Here is a 20,412-nt window from a genome sequence, read left to right on the forward strand (position 1 = left end):
TCGCTGCCCAGGCAGGTCTCGAACCTGCGGGCTCAGGCAATCCACTCACCTCAGTCTCCCAAAAGCGCGGGATTACAGGCTGAGCCACCAAGCCAGGCTTGATTTAGTGTAGAGATGAGGTCTTGCCAAGTTGCCCAGGCAGGTCTCGAACCCCCAGGCTCAGGCAATCTACTCACCTCAGCCTCCCAAGGTGTAGGATTACAGGCTGAGCCACGGAGCCTGGCTGTAAAACGTATTTTTAATCACTCCAGTCAAGATTTGAGTGCTGCCTTTACCATAATACTTTAAGAAAGGGTTTGGCAGTGGCAGAATACTGCCGGGAGCTGGCGGGAGGAGACACAGCATCAGTCAGGGTACCTGATCTCAAACCAGGCAAAGTGAGGACCAAAGGGAGGCCCAAACTCTACCTGTACGATGACCACTTGTATACCTAATCCTGAATTGTACCCCACATCTTTAAAAGAAACAGAAGACTTGAGTGTTGCTTATGTGCTAGGCTCTGTGCTTGGATTCTGGGAATAAAGGGGAATAAAATAGTCTGTTCCATCAAAGGCTCTTTGTCTAGCAGTAAAAATAGACTTGGAAATGATTTTGATTCAGTGTGGCAAACGCAGTTTAAAAAAAGAAGAGAAGTATGATCAGTGTGTGAGATGGAAGCTGAGGGAGTAATCAGTTATTGGGCCAGGAGTATCAAGAAAGACTTTCCAAAGAAACTGATGTAATTTGAAAGGATGGTAGAAATTTACAAAGCAGACAAGCAGTCAGTGGACATTACAGAACAGGAAAATAGTGTGTGCCTTGGCTCAGAGATATAAACTAGCATTATGCACCTGAAGGATGCTGTGGAGGTCAGTTTGGCTGGCATACAAGCAGGGAAGGGGGGAGGCTAGGATCTTGGGCAGACGGAGAGGCAGAAGTCACATCTTGGAAGGCCTTGCATTGTCCGCTAAGCAATTTGTATGCCAGCTCCTTGAAGCCCCCTTCAGAGTCCTGTGAACAGGAGACATCCAAGCAAGCTCCTGGGGTTTTGAGAGCCATTGATGATCTTCAAACAAGATGAGGGGGTAACAAGACCAAAATGCATGTTAGAGAGTCAGTGTGGAGGGCGGATTAGAGAACATTCGTCTGGAGAGAGGAGACCAGGCAAGCAGTGATGACAATAATCCAAGGAGATGATAATAAATGATAAAGGCCTGAACGAAGACAGCCCAGTGAGTGTGGAGAGGAGAGACCAGAGTCAAACGCTGCCAGCAGGGGTACAGAAGAGAGTGCCCGCCATGAGACCTGGGAGTTCAGTGGTGATACCTCTCCTAGAAACCCAATATAGGAAGAGGGAAGCTTGAGGGTGAGGCAGAGAGCAGAAACTCAGCTTGGGATATGGAGTGTAGGCCTCTGCGGGGCAGTCCCCTGGAGAGCTGGCCCTGGACTCAGGGGAGGCCCACACTAGCAACTCGTGGAAGGATAGAAGGGGTGAGAGCCACGGGCACAGATGAGATCAGGAATTTTGCCAGCACAGAGTGAAAGGAAGGACCTAGACAACCAGCTTTTGCAGACTGGGCAGAGGAAGGGTGAAGGAGCAGAGGAGTGGAGGGAGAACACCCAGGAGACAGGTTTTATGGAAACCCAGAGGAAAAAAGATTGAGAAGGAGGGAGTGAGCAGTCCACAGAAGATCCCGGAAAGAGAAGGTGTGAAAATGCCCCTCTGAGCCAGACTCGGTAGCTCAGCCTGTTACCCTGCGCTTTGGGAGGCTGAGGTGAGTAGATTGCCTGAGCTCGCGGGTTCGAGACCCACCTGGGCAACTTGGCAAGACTTCATCTCTACAAAAAATCAGCCGGGCATGATAGCATGTGCCTGTAATTCCAGCTACTCGAAAGGCTGAGGCAGAAGGATCGCTGGAGCCCAGCAGGTCGAGGCTGCGGTGACCGGGAGCAGCCACCGCGCTCCAGTCTGGGCAACAGAGTGAGACTTCAACTCAAAAAAAAAAAAAAAAAACAAAGCAGAAAATGCCCCTCTCCTTTCTCCATTCCTTGGTAGCTGGGGATGGTTTCCATGGGGCTGGGGAAGCAGGTGGCAATGGCTGAGAAAGAATAAAAGAGGGACCAGAGCTCCAGGGGTGAACAGTCAGAGGAGTTTTTAAGAAAAAGTGAGATTGGAGCGTGTTTATTAGCTGAGAGGAGGAAGCTAGTAGACTTGGACCACAGTTCAGGAGGGAGCAACAAAGGACAAGTTGAACCAGGTCAGATGTTCATCTAAGGAGTCGCAAGCAGATCAGCCTTCATGTTCTTTAAGAATTTACCTTTTGGCTATTTTTTTTTTTTTTTTGAGTTGGAGTCTCACTTTGTCGCCCAGACTGGAGTGCAGTGGCTGCTCCCAGCCACCATAGCCTCAACCTGCTGTGCTCCGGCGATCTTTCCGCCTCAGCCTTCCTAGTAGCCAGAACTACAAGCATGTGCTACCATGCCCAGCTAATTTTTTATTTATTGTAGAGATGAAGTCTTGCCAAATTGCACGGGTGGGTATCGAACCCGCAGGCTCAGGCAATCCACTCGCCTCAGCCTCCCAAAGTGCTGGGATTACAGGCTGAGCCACCGAGCCCGGCAACACATTCCTTTTTTAAAATCACCTTCACGACTGGACATGGTGGCTCATACCTGTAATCCCAGCACTTTGGGAGGCCAGGACATAAAAGTCGCTTGAGCCCAGAAGTTTGAGACCAACCTGGGCGACATAGCAAGACTTCATTTCTACAAAAAAATGTAAAACTTAGCCAGACATGACGGTATGCGCCTGTAATCCCAGCTACTTGGGAGGCTGAGTTAAGAGGATCATCTGAACCAAGGAGGTCGAGGATGCGATGAGGCATGATTGTACCACTGCACTCCAGCCTGGGCAACAGAGTGAGACCCAGACTCAAATAAATAAATAAATACAAACCTTTTCACTGTCTAGGAGCTACCTAGGTACTTGGAATGTCTCAGACAGACATTCCCACACCTCTTGAATCTTATGTCAGAGCAGGCAAGATGCAATTAACATAATAAATAAGCACATTATGTAGTGTATTAGAAGTTAATCATTGCTACAAAGATTAATTGGTTTTCTTACCATTGTTAAGAGAGAAGTATTTTTAATAGCTGCACTTCTGATCAGAATTTTTTCCCCCCTTTCCAAAGTCCACATTCTACTAGTAGAATTTAAATAGTTCTTCTGCCATGATAATACTGACTCTGCAACCAGAGTCACTTTTCTTCACGGAATCCATAAAGCGCTCTGCTTGTGCCTTTTATATGTCATTTGTCACTATTTCCCTGCCGCAGAGTTATTTGTCAACATAATTTGCCTCATAGTCTCCTTCTCAGGGACAGGAATCATTGTCATTAGTCTTTGCCGTGTCCACTGTGCTTAGCATCGTGGCTTGCGCCTAGAGACTGTCTAGTACCTTGGAATAAATGAATGCTCTGATAGATAAGGATCTGAGTATGTGGCATCACAGTCCCTAACATCAGTCCTAATATCTCTAAATCTAGAAATTAAGTTAATTTAGAAATTTTGACCTCTATATAACATAATAGCATAGCACTGTCTAATGATTGTGGTACACTATTAAATGTGGTCTTCAAGGCTAGATGCGGTGGTTCATGCCTGTTATCTCAGCACTTTGGGAGGCCAAGGCAGGAGGATTGCTTGAGCCCAGGAGTTCAAGACCAACCTGGACAACGTAGTGAGACCTCATCTCTATGAATAAATTTTTAAAAATTAGCTGGGTAGTCCGGGCTTGGTGCTCCGCTTATAATCCCAGCACTTTGGGAGGCGGAGGTGAGTGGATTGTCTGAACCCGCGGGTTCGAGTCGAGACCAGCCCGGGCAACTTGGCGAGACCTTGTCTCTACAAAAAATAAAAAATGAACCAAGTGTGGTAGCGCACACCTGTAGTTCCAGCTACTTGGAAGGCTGAGGCAGAAGGGTTGCCGGAGCCCAGCAGGTCGAGGCTGCGGTGTCCATGAGTGTGCCACTGCACTCCAGCCTGGACAACAGAGTGAGACTCCAACTCAAAAAAACCGCAACAAATTAGCTGGGTGCAGTGGTGCTTGTCTGTAGTTCCAGCTACGTGGGAAGTGGAGGTGGAAGGATCACCTGAGCCCAGGAGGTGGAGGCTATAGTAAGCCATGATTGTGCCATTGCTCGGATGCAAATAAATAAACAATCTTCAAAATAAAAAAATTATCATTTTAATCTTAGGAAAAGGGCCAAGTCAACTAAAGCTGCTGTTCTGGAGATCCAGTGGATTATCTTGCTGTAATTCTTAGCATCTGTGTTGTTCTGTTACTTAGTAGCCAGAGCTCTCTAAGTGAGATCGCATGCCACACTGGATCATAACACCTGCGTGAGACCAAGCTTTCTAATTTCCCTGGGGATAAAACACGTTCTTCTCTAGATAGGAGAAAAAGGGGATTATATCAGAGCCTGCTGCATGTAAATAAAGCGGTGTTTCTGTATCCGTAGAAAGCTTACTCGATTATAAAGTTAAATACTGTAGACAGCAAAACAATGCAAAAATGCTACGAGAGAGTCGTGGTGAAAGGACTGGGCTGGACCCAGCGCTCCACCCTTTTGATTTTTGGTCTCCCCAAAGGAAGTGCAGCATTGGCAGGCCCCACCCATGTGCCCTGCAGTTTCCAGAAGACTCCAGGAACTGGGTTTCTTTCTCTCGGAGAGCCACATCTCATTTGACAACTCAGGTTTCATGGAAGACGCTTTGTAAGACACAGAGTTAGTAGACAGATGATAATCATTGTTAGAATAACCATAACCACCGTTTATAAGAGCCCGCTGAATGATAAACGGCTCTGTGCTGGACATATTGCATACATTTTGGTTCTCTCTTTTAATCTCTACAATAGCCTGATGTGGGTCCCTGTCAGCCCCATTTTACAGATGAGAAAACTGAGGAGCAGAGATATCCAACAGCTGTCCAACAATTGAGTTCATGAACTCATCCTAGAAAAAGTGCTCCATGCCTCATTACTGAATATGACTACAGTCCTCTTAAAAGTCCTCCCCTTGGGAAGCTATGCACTGATGCCAGCGTCTAGTCTACCCATCAAAGCAATTTTGAAACTCTTCTTCTGGAGAGGCCACCAGAGCTGTCGTGAGATCTGACAGTTAAGTTTGTGAACTCGCCACCATGTGCTTTTGTTGGCAGCGCTGTACAAATAACTGCATTTGCACATCTTCCCTACTCACCTGATGTGGCCTCCAGTGACTTTTTTTTGAGTCGGAGTCTCACTGTCACCCAGGCTGGAGTGCGGTAGCATGCTCGTGGCTACCGCAGCCTCGACTTACTGGGCTCAGGTGATCCTTCCAAGTAGCTGGAACCACAGGCGTGTGCCACCACGCCCGGCTAGTTTTTTTATTTATTGAAGAGACAAAGTTTCGCCCATTCTCGGCTCAGGCAATCCTCTCACCTTGGCCTCCCAAAGTGCTAGGATTATGGTGCGAGCCACTGCTCTCGGCCGGCTTTTTTCTTTACTCAAAGAAAAAGGACATTTATCGAAAGGAAGACATCTGATGACATTCAGGATACCAAGGGTAATATGAGGACAGCTCTGATGGCCATTCCAGAAAAAGAGTTCCAACAGTTCTTTGACAGGGGACTAGGCACTGGCATCAGTAGCTTCGAAGGCGACCGTGGTGGTATTCAGCAATGAAGCACGTAGCACTTGTATTAGGATGAGTTCACAGATTTAATTGTTGGGCCTTGTACATGGCAGAACTAGAATTTCAGCATGTGTCCTTCTGACTTCATTCCCTTTTTTTGTTCATTCTGATACCCTTCTCCTGACAGTGGATTGGAACTCACGAGGCCTTCCTCCTCGTGCCACCTTTAGCAAGCCTGTGCTTCCCCACCGTGTTAGGCCTCTTTCCTACACAGGGCACCAGGTGTGGAGTGACAGGCCTGCAGACAAGCCTTGCACTGATGATCCCATGACCTTGGGGAGCTGCAGGATGTGAAAATGCTTTGTCCACAGAAGGCAGTGTTCCATCTGCAAATTGGGTCTGTGTCTTAGTTTGTTTGGCTGGAATAACACAGGGTTCTCCGTCTCTGCGGTTCTGTCTAGAAGTGAGCCAGCGATTTCCCACGACTCACCCCAACGGCCGTCAGATCATGCTCACCTACCTGCTGCCCTGGCTCCATAACATCGAGCTGGTGGACAGCAGGCTTCTCCTCCCGGGATCGAGCCCCAGCAGCCCAGAGGACGAAGTCAAGGACCGAGAAGGAGAAATAACAGCTTCTCATGGGCTGAGAGGAAATGGCTGGGGCTCTCCGGAAGCCACATCACTGGTCCTGAATAACCTCATGTACATGACGGCCAAGGTAAACCCGGAGGAAATGTGCCTCAAATCGCACAGCTCCACCATCAGAGAAAACCCTGGGTGAATCAAGCCCCATGCCGCCAACCCAGGGAAAATAGCATGTTACCACTTAAAAACACACAAAGGGGCATGGTTGATGGTGGTGGTTGCACACCAGTGTGAATGGACTTAATGCTGCTGAACTGTATGTTTTAAAATGGTTATGATGGTAAACTTTATGTTATGTATATTTTACTGTAATTTTTTAAAAAATAAGAACAAGGCCAGGCACAGTGGCGCATGCCTGTAATCCAAGCACTTTGGGAGGCTGAGGTGGGAGTATCATTTGAGGCTAGGAGTTCAAGACCAACAGGGACAGCAAAGTGAGACCCCGACCCCTATCTCTACAAAAAAGAAAAAAACGAAATTAGCTGAATGTGGTGGCACCTGCCTGTAGTTCCAGCTACTTGGGAGGCTATGGCAGGAGGATTCCTTGAGCTCAGCAGTTCAGCACTGTAATGTGCTATAATAGTGCCTGTGAATAGCCACTATAGGTGTGCCTCGTGAGTGAGATCTTCATCTCTTTTAAAAAAGAAAAGATTTAAATACATACATCTATATATATATTGATAGACAGATACACACACACACACACACACACACACACACACACACACACGTAATAACAAAAAGAAGTCTAACTTTTTAAAAAATCATATGAACAGTAACCCCTTGGGGTCTTCTCCAACTGTGGGAGCTTTTCTGTCCCCTCAATAAATCCTGCTTTCTAAAAAAAAAGAATCATATGAGTAGGTATTGTGCGTGACCAATTTGCATTATAAATTGCTGTCTACTCAGAGAGGGTATCTTTCTGATGAATGGCCTTGTTGCCTCCTTCTTATGATCGTGAGATGGCCATGACCCTCAAAACTACTCTGGGTGTAGTGGCTCACTCTTGTAATCCCAACACATTGGGAGGCTGAGGCAGGAGGATTGCTTAAGCCCAGGAGTTCAGACCAGCCTGGGCCACATAGCGAGACCTCATCTCTACAAAAAATTTAAAAATTACCTGAGCATGGTGGCCCACACCAGTAATCTCAGCTACTTGAAAAGCTGAGGCAGATGGATCACCTGAGCGCAGGAGATGTAGGCTGCAGTGAGCTGTGATCATGCCTTTGCACTCCAGCCTGGGTGACAGTGAGATTCTGACTCAAAAAACAAAACAAAAACCTACTCTTTTTTTTGAGTCGGAGTTTCACTCTGTCGCCCAGGCTGGAGTGTGTTGGCACGCTCTCGGCCACCGCAGCTTCGACCTGCTGGGCTCAGCCGATCCTTCCATCTCAGTCTTCCAAGTAGCTGGAACTACAAGCATATGCCACCACACCCCAGCTAAGTTTTCTCGATTTATTATAGAGTTGAGGTCTCACCAAGTTGCCCAGGCTGGTCTCGAACCCCTGGGCTCAGGCAATCCTCTCACCTCAGCCTCCTCAAGTGCTGGGATTATGGGCATGAGCCTCCGAGCCCAGCCAAAAACTTACTTTTCAAAAAGTAGGTTTTTTGTTTTGTTTTGTTTTTTGAGTCAGAGTCTCACTGTCGCCCAGGCTGGAGTGCAATGGCATGATCACCGCTCACCGCAGCCTCCATCTCCTGGGCTCAGGTGATCCGTCTGTCTCGACTTTTCAAGTAGCTGAGAGTACAGGTGTGTGCCACTTTTTATACCCTTATATTTGTACACATTTTCCTTCAGCCAATTTTTATCTGATTGTTCTAGTATGGAGACGAAGTTCCAGGACCAGAAATGGAAAACGCTTGGAATGCCTTGGCCAACAACGAGAAATGGAGCAACAACCTGAGAATCACCCTGCAGTTCCTGATCAGCCTCTGCGGGGTGAGCAGCGACACGGTTCTCCTGCCCTACGTAAGTGTCTCTCCGGCCTTCGGGAGCGAATATTCCTACTGGGACTCCCACGTGCAATTTGCAAGTCAGAATGTGCTCTCTGCTCCAGCTAAAATAGAGATGTCGCATGATGTCAGTCATGCTAGTCTCTTGTGAGCTTGTCCAGATATTACATAAAAGTTCCCTCCTACCCCCCAGACGCAGGCCATGTGTGCTAGTGATGCCACTGTCATGTCCTTGCTCTGAGCCTTGGGACACAGAAACCTATGAATTTAGGGGGTGGACATTTTTCTAATGGTTACTGGAACTTGCCTTCTGTAAACATGAGACCCATGAATAGGTATTGTGCGTGACCAATTTTCACTATAAATTGCTGTCTACTGAAAGATAGTATCTTTCTGATGAATGGCCTTGTTGCCTCCTTCTTATAATCTTGAGATGGCCAGGACCCTTAAAACTACTTTTAATCAGGCTGAGTGCAGTGGCTCACTCTTGTAATCCCAGCATGTTGGGAGGCTGAGACAGGAGGATTGCTTGAGCCCAAGAGTTTGAGACCAGCCTGGGCCACATAGTGAGACCTCATCTCTACAAAAAATTAAAAAATTAGCTGAGCATGGTGGCGCACACCTGTAATCTCAGCTACTTATTTAAGGGGCTCTATGTAAAAGCATGATATTATTACTAATGAAAATGTTTCATGTTTGCATCTCGATGCTCTGGAAATGGAACAAAAATGCAGAGCATATCCGGGATTTTCTCCTCAAATTCAAGTGGTAGAAAAGAGAAGTAAGCAGAGAGAAATCTTTCAGAGATGTCTGATGTTTATTGTCAGTGTTTAAAGGGATAGGATCAACAGGAGGACAGCATTTTAAGAGCTTAAATTCAATTGGCGTTTCTGTGCCAGCGGTTTTGTGAGAGGTTTTGTGCCTTCCTGCTGTTCTGAACCTCATTGTAGCTTGCAGGGCTCAGGTTGGACTTTGAGGCCCACGATAATCCAGAGTTATTTTTAAAATTTAAAACCACGAAAACAGCTAAAACGCGTTTGTTTCTAGGAGAGAAGAGAATAGCAGGGGACTAGATTCCTACTTAAACAAAAATAGCTGGTAGTTTTTTCCGCAGAGTTTGGGTAAATAAAATTCTTTCTGAAGACAAGACCTTAGGTGGTAAATGTTCCCTTTGGATAGAATTCATGTACCCTAAAAGTAACTCTTTCAAACTCAGTTAGTAGAAGAAGTAAGGCCTTTAACAGCACACTCCTGTCAGACACCTGTGAAGACAGGTGAATTTTAGTCACTGGGTTTATTCTAGGATAGCGCAAAGATGGAGATGATGGTTCCTGGGTGATGATGCATTTGTCTAAATGGGCGGGTTACCAGTCTTGAGAATGAGGCTCTGGAGATGGTTCTTTGTTTTCTTTTTTCTCTCAGATTAAAAAGGTGGCGATATACTTGTGCCGTAATAACACCATCCAAACCATGGAAGAGCTTCTGTTTGAACTGCAGCAGACAGAGCCCGTGAACCCCATTGTCCAGCACTGTGACAACCCACCCTTCTACCGCTTCACCGCCAGCAGCAAGGCCTCTGCAGCAGCCTCCGGTAAGGAGAGGGGCGACTGGGCAGATGTCTGGTCATAGGTCTCTGGGTCTTACTTTGTGAAGGTCTCTGAAAGGATATGTGTATGTGTTTGTTACTTTGTTTTGTTTATTTGTAGAGATGGGGTCTTGCTATGTTGCCCTGTCTAGTCTCAAACTCCCAATCTTAAGCGATCCTCCTGCCTCGGCCTCCCAAAGTGCTGGGATTACCAATGTGAGCCACCACACCTGACCTGTTTGCCGCTTTTTCTTACTCCTGTGCACACATTCAATTAAGACATGGCTTAAGAATAGTCAACTGAGCCGGGCTTGGTGGCTCAGCCTATAATCCCGCGCCTTTGGGAGGCTGAGGTGAGTGGATTGCCTGAGCCCGCGGGTTCAAGACCCGCCTGGGCAACTTGGCGAGACCTCATCTCTACAAAAAATCAAAAATTAGCCAGGCATGGTAGCGTGTGCCTGTAGTTCCAGCTACTCGGAAGGCTGAGGGGGAAGGATCGCCGGAGCCCAGCAGGTCGAGGCTGCGGTGACCGGGAGCAGCCACTGCACTCCAGTCTGGGCGACAGAGTGAGACTCCAACTCAAAAAAAAAAAAAGAAAAAAAGAATAGTCAACTGGGACAGACTCAGTTGCTCAGCCTGTAATCCTAGCACTTTGGGAGGCCCAGGCGAGTGAATTGCCTGAGCCCATGGGTTCGAGACCTGCCTGGGCAACTTGGCGAGACCTCATCTCTACAAAAAATCAAAAATTAGCCAGGCATGGTAGCGTGTGCCTGTAGTTCCAGCTACTCGGAAGGCTGAGGGGGAAGGATCGCCGGAGCCCAGCAGGTCGAGGCTGCGGTGACCGGGAGCAGCCACTGCACTCCAGTCTGGGCGACAGAGTGAGACTCCAACTCAAAAAAAAAAAAAGAAAAAAAGAATAGTCAACTGGGACAGACTCAGTTGCTCAGCCTGTAATCCTAGCACTTTGGGAGGCCCAGGCGAGTGAATTGCCTGAGCCCATGGGTTCGAGACCTGCCTGGGCAACTTGGCGAGACCTCATCTCTACAAAAAATCAAAAATTAGCCAGGCATGGTAGCGTGTGCCTGTAGTTCCAGCTACTCGGAAGGCTGAGGGGGAAGGATCGCCGGAGCCCAGCAGGTCGAGGCTGCGGTGACCGGGAGCAGCCACTGCACTCCAGTCTGGGCGACAGAGTGAGACTCCAACTCAAAAAAAAAAAAAGAAAAAAAGAATAGTCAACTGGGACAGACTCAGTTGCTCAGCCTGTAATCCTAGCACTTTGGGAGGCCCAGGCGAGTGAATTGCCTGAGCCCATGGGTTCGAGACCTGCCTGGGCAACTTGGCGAGACCTCATCTCTACAAAAAATCAAAAATTAGCCAGGCATGGTAGCGTGTGCCTGTAGTTCCAGCTACTCGGAAGGCTGAGGGGGAAGGATCGCCGGAGCCCAGCAGGTCGAGGCTGCGGTGACCGGGAGCAGCCACTGCACTCCAGTCTGGGCGACAGAGTGAGACTCCAACTCAAAAAAAAAAAAAGAAAAAAAGAATAGTCAACTGGGACAGACTCAGTTGCTCAGCCTGTAATCCTAGCACTTTGGGAGGCCCAGGCGAGTGAATTGCCTGAGCCCATGGGTTCGAGACCTGCCTGGGCAACTTGGCGAGACCTCATCTCTACAAAAAATCAAAAATTAGCCAGGCATGGTAGCGTGTGCCTGTAGTTCCAGCTACTCGGAAGGCTGAGGGGGAAGGATCGCCGGAGCCCAGCAGGTCGAGGCTGCGGTGACCGGGAGCAGCCACTGCACTCCAGTCTGGGCGACAGAGTGAGACTCCAACTCAAAAAAAAAAAAAGAAAAAAAGAATAGTCAACTGGGACAGACTCAGTTGCTCAGCCTGTAATCCTAGCACTTTGGGAGGCCCAGGCGAGTGAATTGCCTGAGCCCGTGAGTTCGAGACCTACCTGGGCAACTTGGCAAGACCTCATCTCTACAATAAATAAAAAATTAGCCGAGTGTAGTAGCACACACCTGTAGTTCTGGCTACTTGGAAGACTGAGGTGGAAGGATCGCCAGAGCCCAGCAGGTCCAGGTTGCGATGACCGGGAGTGTGCCACTGCACTCCAGTCTGGGTGATAGAGTGAGACTCCAACTCAAAAAAAAATAGTCAACTGAGACTTTCAGGGACTGTCAGATTAATGAAATGAGCTTTTTCCTTCAGGTCTGTCCCAGGCAGGACCCTGCATTCACTCAGGAGTCTCATTTCTAGACCCTCCTTATACCCATTGGCTAATACTTTCTCTGAGTTAACTCAAACTCCCCCCAACGGTAATATCACATTCAACAAATTGGTGTCTCAGCATCTTTTTATGAAAGATATACCATCCTTCTCAAACTCCTCGAGGCCGGCTTCCCTTTGATTTACCGAATAACATAACCGCCCTCCCCTGGTCTCTGTGTCCTCTGCTTGCTCTACACTGTTATTTAGAGAAGCGCTAGCCAGGAACCAGAAGCTCTAAGTACTTGGCCTCGCTTCACTAGCCTTAGTTTAATAACTCCTGGACCCAGAAACACAAAAGCAGCCAACAGCAGGGCCGGCCACTATAAATAAGCTCATTACCTAAGTAGCCAGGAAGAAGAGGTTTCAAGAATGTTGTAGCCTCACTTTACAAGAGAGTGAAGGCATTTGGGTTGACCATAACAGATGTCTTAGAATTCTCCCATTTCAGTGGTGTGGGCTTGGGAGGTTGTTGAGAATGTCTGAGATGTGCAGAAGATACAAGGAGTCCTTCACACATGAGATTTTACAGGAAATCCCTTCCTGGAATTACTTGAGACTTGAACTTGACCCCTGCATATGCATCTTTTTAAAGAATCTTTCTTCTAATCCTATCTACAGGGACCACTTCCAGCAGCAATACAGTGGTTGCTGGCCAGGACAATTTCCCAGATGCTGAGGAAAGCAAGATATTGAAAGAATCTGATGAAAGGTTGGTGCACAAGTGTGCCTCAGTATCCAGTATCACTTTCAGTGGTCATCTGTACAAAGGCATCAGTACAGTTCTGTGGGCTTGCGTTAATTTCACACATGCACAAAAATCCTTCTTTGTTTTTAGAAACATGTACTGACTTTCCGACTCTACTCTGTATTTCTCCAAAGATAACAATTCTCCCTGCACAAAGTCAAAGAAGAAAAAGATAAAAAGAGGTATTGTTCTGGTGGCAGAATTCCACCTACCCCAGGACTTAATAGTGGGCACAGACCATCTGGAATGAGAGGGATTTGACTTGGGAAGTGTTCAAATCTGAATGTTGAATAACTTCTTAGGGACAGAGTAGTTGTCTTGAGTTCTTATTTTACTTTTGCTTTGTCACATTTCAATTAACCAAGAACACTATTGTTTCCTGCTAAACAAAGTCTCCATTCCCTTTGCGTTGGTTCTTTAATAATTTCTCATCCAGCTCTCACCTCTAGAATAAAATAAAAAATAGCCAGGCATGGTAGTGCACGTCTATAGTTCCAGCTACTTGGAAGGCTAAGGCGGAAGAATCGCCGGAGCCCAGCAGGTAGACTGGGGTGACCGTGAGTGTGCCACTGCATTCCAGCCTGGGTGAAGGAGTGAGACTCCCAACTCAAAAAAAAAAAAAGATGACAGATATCCTAATTACTCTGATTTGACCTTTACACATTATGTGAATATGTCAAATAATCTACATGTGCCTTGGAAACATGTAAATCTATGATGTATCAATAAAAAAATTGAAACTACTTATTAGGAATTACTAACATAAATAAACCCTAAACTCTAAGATTTTTCATGTAGTTTATTATACTGGGCAACAAAATGAACATGTATTTTTATTATTCTCTTTTTCTTTTGATTTAGAGCAGTTTATAGCAATTTTGAGAGTATGCAGAAGTAATCTTCATAAGTATTTTTAATGCATCCACTCAATAAAAGCCTGTTACAAACTTGTAGTCACACAAAAGAATTTTTCATGGGGAGCTAAAGCAATAAACTTCAACTGAATACATTTTTTATTATCTGTGTTGAAACAGAAATAGAAATAGACTAATCTCCATCTAAATTGATAATATACATTTGTATGCATTAATATACTATTAATAAAGTCTAAGTATTAGTATTTAGAGCTGAATGAGCAAGATAAAACTTGGAGAAACATTCATTTTTCTCTTATTAGAGCTATTTCCATGATACATTTCTTAAGATATGTACCTTTGATGTTAACAGAATATTCAGGCTGTTTAATCCTTGAAATTCTTCTAGGCACCAGACCCAAAATAAGTTTCTTTAACTTAGGAAAGTAAAGGGAAATAACAGATTTACTCTTGGAAGTCCATTGTTTTGTTTGTTTTTACTTTTCCTTTGCCAAATGTATACTTTGCCGTACTACCCTGTGGTTTCAGTCTCCTCCAGAGCAAGGAGAACAGTCTGGAAGGGTCGTGCTTCTCTCCTTCATTCTGACCTCATAACCTCTACCTAACACCCCTTTAGATCTGTCTCAGAAAGGAAAAGAGAAGAATCGCCGTCCATCCTGTAATTCTTCTCTGCTTGGGCCCGCCAGAACACAGTTTAAAACTCAACATATGCTGGGCTCAGTGGCTCAGCCTGTAATCCCACGCCTTTGGGAGGCTGAGGTGAGTGGATTGCCTGAGCCCGCGGGTTCGAGACCCGCCTGGGCAGCGAGACCTCATCTCTACAATAAATCAAAAAATCAGCTGGGCGTAGTAGCGCATGCCTGTAATTCCGGCTACTTGGAAGGCTGAGGTGGAAGGATCGCCGGAGCCCAGCAGGTCGAGGCTGCGGTGGCAGGGAGCGGCCACTGCACTCCAGTCTGGGCAACAGAGTGAGACTCCAACTCAAAAAAAACCCAAAAAACAAAAAAAAACTCAACATACACCAGGCTCGGTGGATCAGCCTGTAATCCCGTGCCTTTGGGAGGCTGAGGTGAGTGGATTGCCTGAGCCCGCGGGTTCAAGACCCGCCTGGGCAGCGGGACCTCATCTCTGCAATAAATGAAAAAATCAGCCAGGCATGGTAGCACATGCCTGTAATTCCAGCTTCTTGGAAGGCTGAGGCGGAAGGATCACCGGAGCCCAGCAGGTTGAGGCTGCGGTGGCTGGGAGTGGCCACTGCATTCCAGTTTGGGCGACATACATCATAGTTCATAAGTCAACATACATCATAGTTCATAAGTCGTTAGGAGTGCTGTGGCACTCTCTACCTGACAGAAATTTCCCGATGTGGGATTTTCTCATCCTCCTCCCTTTGTTTCTTGCTGAATGATATCTGGGCTCAGCTTATGCTGCTTATAACCTTACATTGATCAACATAAATATGATTAAAGAACTTCTTCAGGTGGTAATAGATTTGCCACTTTTCTAATTTCATAAGTACTGGTCTGGTTTACTGTTACATGGCCTGACTTGTATGAAACTTAGCAGATGTCCTAGATATTGGTTTTATAGATTCACAAAGTAATAACCCAAAAAACATGACAGTGAAGAATGTTTGAGGTACAAAGTTACTGCAGAAAAGATGGTTATGTCAGGGTGGGGGGGAAGCTTTGCAAATATCTAAGAAGTGAATAAAACTAAAGTCGGTTATAGTCTATTACTTCCGTAATTCTGCAAATCCAAATCACTGATGCCATGCTCTGAGGTTTTATGTACCCAGGACAAGGTAGGCATCTTAATGGTACGTCCAGCACTTTTTCCTAAAGCATTACTCTTTCTCCATGTGTTGGTGATAGCTGTAGCCCTGCATTTTCCAGAATTCCTGAGGGAAATAGAGTTTTGATCTGTTATGAAATGTCAGAACACCCAGTCAGTAATGTAGGGGAACACACCAATTATGGCTTGATTTTTCCATATAATTCTAGATAGCCTTGGCTCTTTGCTTTGGCTGCATATATACTAAGTAGCTAAACTCTGATGTATACCATTTTATGTAAAAGAAACATAGATGTACCATTTTGCCCACAGTTCCCCAAGCCACACCCTTGCCCTGCCTTATAGGTTTTTACATGATAAATATGCTATTGATTTGAAAGACTTTGGTGCCCAAAGAGATAAGACTTTCTAAAATCCCAGATAAGAAGCATGACAACAAATACCTTGTAGCTGGACAGAGTTTTGCTGTTTTGGAAACAATCTCATTCCTTTCTTTTGATCCTGAAAACAATCCCAATAAAATAAAAGGTGAAGTATTATTATTATTCCCTCTTTTTGTAATTGTGGAATCAAGTTCCCCCATGAGGTACAGGCCTTGGCCAAGGTCACAGAGCTAGTAAGAGCTCGGTCTTGTAACCGTGTACTTCACACCAGGAGGCAGCAAGGCACTGACATATCCTGCACCACCACCTCCCCGTGGTTGACACCAGACAAGTTGTCTAATCTCGTTCACTCTCAGTTTCCTCAGTAGAAAGATAATAATGTTTATCTCAAAAATGAATGAGCGTGATTAGATAAGATCATGTATACTTACTATACTTCAACTTTTTTCTTTCTTCTTTTTTTTTGGTTACTTCCTAACAAACCACAAGAGAGACCAGTCAGAATGGTCTCTCTCTATAACACTCCAACTAATACCGTTCCCTGAACACTCTCAGACTATTTTAACGGAAACATTAAAGCCGGGTAAAGTTCAAGGTTTGTTATGAAAACCGTTTATGTATATTTCTCATTGTATCTACTTCCACTTGTTCAATTATTCAGGAAATACTTGCTGACCACCTATCCGGGTACCAGGCTATGCGAATAAGGAAACCATATGATTCAAGATCATGACCATTTTCTTTCCAAAGCAAACGTTACCACGTTCTAGTTCAGTGGAAGTATTTGCTCTAAAATGTGTGTCTCCTCAAAGTTTGAACCTGTGCTTGTGAGCAAGAGTGACCTTGGCCCTCTCAAAGAAAAAAGAAATGTTTGGAGTACAATTTTTACAGCATTCCCTTCAGAAAAGCATCATTGGAACAAGCAGCTAAATAATAGTGTCTGTCTACAAGTAACAGCACACACACACATGTGCCAGTGTTTCATGCTGGTTGTTCTTGTGTTTGAAGGTTTAGTAATGTCATCAGAACCCACACTCGCCTGGAGTCAAGATACAGCAACAGCTCTGGAGGATCTTATGATGAAGATAAGAGTAAGTATCAGGCTAGTGGCTTTCAGACAGAATGAAAATGGTCAGAGAATGAAAAATGAGTGTTTTGATTCTTCTTCGTCTGATTCCTAAAAGGGACCTATAAATATTAAGTAACCATTTAATGCAGATGAGCATACAATCTGCTTCTTAAAAGTTAAAAACGAAAAGAAAAGCCAGGCAGTGGAAAAAATCAGAATTCTAAAAACTCAAACGACTACTCAATTCTGCGTTTTTATATTCTTGACATTTTTTTCTTGGTGACACAATTGGCGAAAGTCTACTAAGACGTAGTCTTAGAAAATAAATGGTGCTGTTCAGTTTTTCAGCTTCTCTTGGGAATGGATTTAACCTTGAAGGTTTGTAGTCTGCCCATTCAGGATAGGATCTGTTTTCATATCGAATCTCAGCACGTAGTCTCCACAGTCAAGTGAAAACCTTGCTAAACTGAGAGGTAGCTTTTCTTTTCTTTTGTTTTCTTTTTTTTTTTTGGAGAGACAAGGTCTCACTATGTTGCCCAGGCTGTTCTCAAACTCCTGGGCTCAAGCAATTCTCCCACCTTGGCCTCCCAAGGTGCTGGGATTACAGGCGTGAGCCACCATGCCTGGCTGGAGGTAGGTTTGTTACAGGAATTTCTTCTGGCATTTGGGAAAACCAAAAAGGTCAGTGCATTTATTGAGTCTATTCAAGCCCTGGACAGCTTTTATAGATACTGCGCAGGTATAAAATATTAGTTGGTTATGATTAAAGAAATTCTGGAAACATGCACCCAGCGACATTTAGATATGCTAAGGAAATCAGTAAACTATTTTGTGGGATTTATTTTTATATTTTGGCAGAAACTGTAAATATAGTGATATTTCATGAATTAAGTTCATTTTGTAAGTCATGCCTAGGGCCTTTGGAGTGGTCGTTTTGAATGGTTTTGTTCTTATGGAAATGTGCAGAGTCAGGTAAGAGGTAGTGCCCAAGATACCACATTTCAGCTACCTTTGCTCAACTTCTGAATGCACAGACAGGCAGTTCTGCACCATCCAAAATACTAACAGAAAGAATTTCTAAAATCTATATATAATTGTCATACTCTAGGCTAGGCACGATGTCTCAGGCCTGTAATCCCAGCACTTTGCGAGGCCGAGTAGGCAGGATCATTTGAGCCCAGGAGTTCGAGACCAGCCTGGGCAACACAGCAAGACCTCATCTCTACAAAATAATCAAAAAAAGTAGCAGGGCATGGTGGTGCATGCCTGTGCACCTCCCAACTACTCAGGAGGCTGAGGAGAATCACCTGAACCCAGGAGGTTGAGGCTGCAGTGAGCTGGAGGCCCACCCCTGCACTCCAGCCTGGGTGACAGAGTGATACCCCAACTCCAAAAGAAAGGTCATACTCTAACTTAGGTTAAGTTTCAGCTGTATCCCTATAAAACTTTTACTGGAACTGTCAATACTAGGTAAAATAAAGCCATTTGTCTTTTCTTTCCCGTGCCCCATCAGAGGACTGTGCCACTGAATCTCAGGGCCACAGACCATTAGTTACAGGTGTGCACCACTGTGCCCTGCTACTTTTTTTGATTATTTTGTAGAGATGAAGTCTTGCTGTGTTGCGCAAGCTGGTCTCAAACTCTTGGGCTCAAATGATCCTGCCTACTCGGCCTTGCAAAGTGCTGGGACTACAGGCCTGAGCCATCGTGCCTGGCCTAGAGTATGACAATATGACAACTATACGTAGATTTTAGACATTCTATCTGTTAGTATTTTGGATGGTGCAGAACTGCCTGTCTGTGCATTCAGAAGTCGAGCAAGGGTAGCAAGGGAACCAGATATTAGGGATGAGCAAAGTAATAACTGAGAAACGGAGGGTTGGTTCAGGAAAAGTCTGGTTACTGGGGCAATATTTGATGACCCAAAATCTGAGGACAGCAAAATTGAATTTTAGGCCACCTTAATCCTTCTGTGCACAGTTTTGCATATTAGGTATGTGTCGGAGAACATCATTGAAACAAAGAATAGTGTATCCTTTCCTTACAGACGTCTCACAATTTATTTTCTAAATTCTGCCATATTCTCTCTCTTTTGCTTCCCTTTCAAGTTTTGTGGAAGAGCAGCTACCATTTAGAGGTGCATCTGGCAAATTAACTTATCCTGGACGATTAGCCAAGAAGTTAATTTGCTGAAAGTAAGGTATCCTGTAGGTAATTTTACTGAGCGTTGGAACCGAGATGAGTTCCTGGTCCACCTGCTTTACGTTTTTTCCAGGTTAAAACTGTTACGACCAAACGTCATGGCATAGAATTACATGGACCTGGTTGCTCATCCATCAGTGTTTTGGAAAGAGCCTGAGGGAAATCCGGACGCACCAAAACTCCCTCGGCTCACGTTCCAGGAGAAGCAGGGTGTTCTTGGTCCGGGCATCTGTCCCTATTCCCAGCCTCAGCTGTCCCAGCAGGAAGGCACCCCTCCCCCCACTCTGTAACTACAGTATGAAGGCCTGTGTTCTGTACTGGGCCAGCAGCATCAAACCAGTGACCCCACACTACCTTTCAGAAGTGCAGCCAAGAAAAACTATATCGGGGGAAAATTGCCTAAAGACGATGTAATACATCCTTCCTCTGAATGCGGCAAACCTATGCCAAGATTAAACCAGCTTGTCTGAAGCCATATATCTGGGTTGCATCATGTGTCCCCAGTAGGATCTCTTGTCTTCAATGTTGCTGGCCTATCTTGAAAGCATGATAAAGGAAAAAAAAAAGAACACCACGAAATGTGTTGCTGTGCTCACTTTAAGAATGCTGTTATGAGGTCCGGGCATTCAAATATTGATTGGTTCCCAGCTGCATGCCAGGGACTGTCATTAGTAGTAGGGAAACAACAGTGAACCAAACAGAGAAAGTCCTCACTCTCCTGGAGCTGACGTTGGAGTGGGGGAGGCAGGTGGTGCTGGTGAATAGGTGATCTGTGCCAGGGACAGGGGCAGGGGGACTAGAGCAGGGTTGGGGGAGGGGGTAGAAAGTGACAGGGTGTGGGGGAATTTAGAGTGAGTAGTCAAAGAAAGCAATAAGGCAAGATTCGGGCAGAGACTTGAATGAAACAAAGGAGAGAGCCACTAAGCTGTCTGAAGAAGAGCATCCCAGCCATAGGGAACAGCAGAGGTGGGGGCCCCCAACGGCCTCATCGCAGAACAGTGTGGAAGCCAGGATGACTGGGGTGGAGTGAGCAAGGGATGGTATTAGGAGCTAAGCCAGGAGAAGAACTCAGCAAGATCTTGTAAGGCCTTAAAGGCCACGATGTGGATTTGTGGGGAGCCACTGGAGGGTATTGAGCAGAGAAAGAGATACGACTAAACTTGTTTTAAAATAATTACCCAAGCCGGGCTCAGTGGCTCAGCCTGTAATCCCGCGCCTTTGGGAGGCTGAGGTGA

General features: G+C 45.6%; 1 protein-coding gene across 1 annotated transcript in view; it reads left to right on the top strand.

The window, feature by feature from the left end:
• Positions 1 to 20,412, top strand: part of LOC103257555 (protein furry homolog) — a 252,276-nt gene that overhangs the window by 177,966 nt on the left and 53,898 nt on the right. Inside the window, exons 32-36 of the mRNA XM_021710998.1 lie at positions 6,120 to 6,376; positions 8,126 to 8,272; positions 9,679 to 9,847; positions 12,728 to 12,818; positions 16,915 to 16,997. Coding sequence (XP_021566673.1) covers positions 6,120 to 6,376; positions 8,126 to 8,272; positions 9,679 to 9,847; positions 12,728 to 12,818; positions 16,915 to 16,997 — 747 coding nt within the window. The remainder of the gene's footprint in view (positions 1 to 6,119; positions 6,377 to 8,125; positions 8,273 to 9,678; positions 9,848 to 12,727; positions 12,819 to 16,914; positions 16,998 to 20,412) is intronic.

Source organism: Carlito syrichta, unplaced genomic scaffold (genome assembly GCF_000164805.1).
Source record: "Carlito syrichta isolate Samal-C Ts95f unplaced genomic scaffold, Tarsius_syrichta-2.0.1 Scaffold301792, whole genome shotgun sequence".
NCBI classification, from domain to species: domain Eukaryota; kingdom Metazoa; phylum Chordata; class Mammalia; order Primates; family Tarsiidae; genus Carlito; species Carlito syrichta.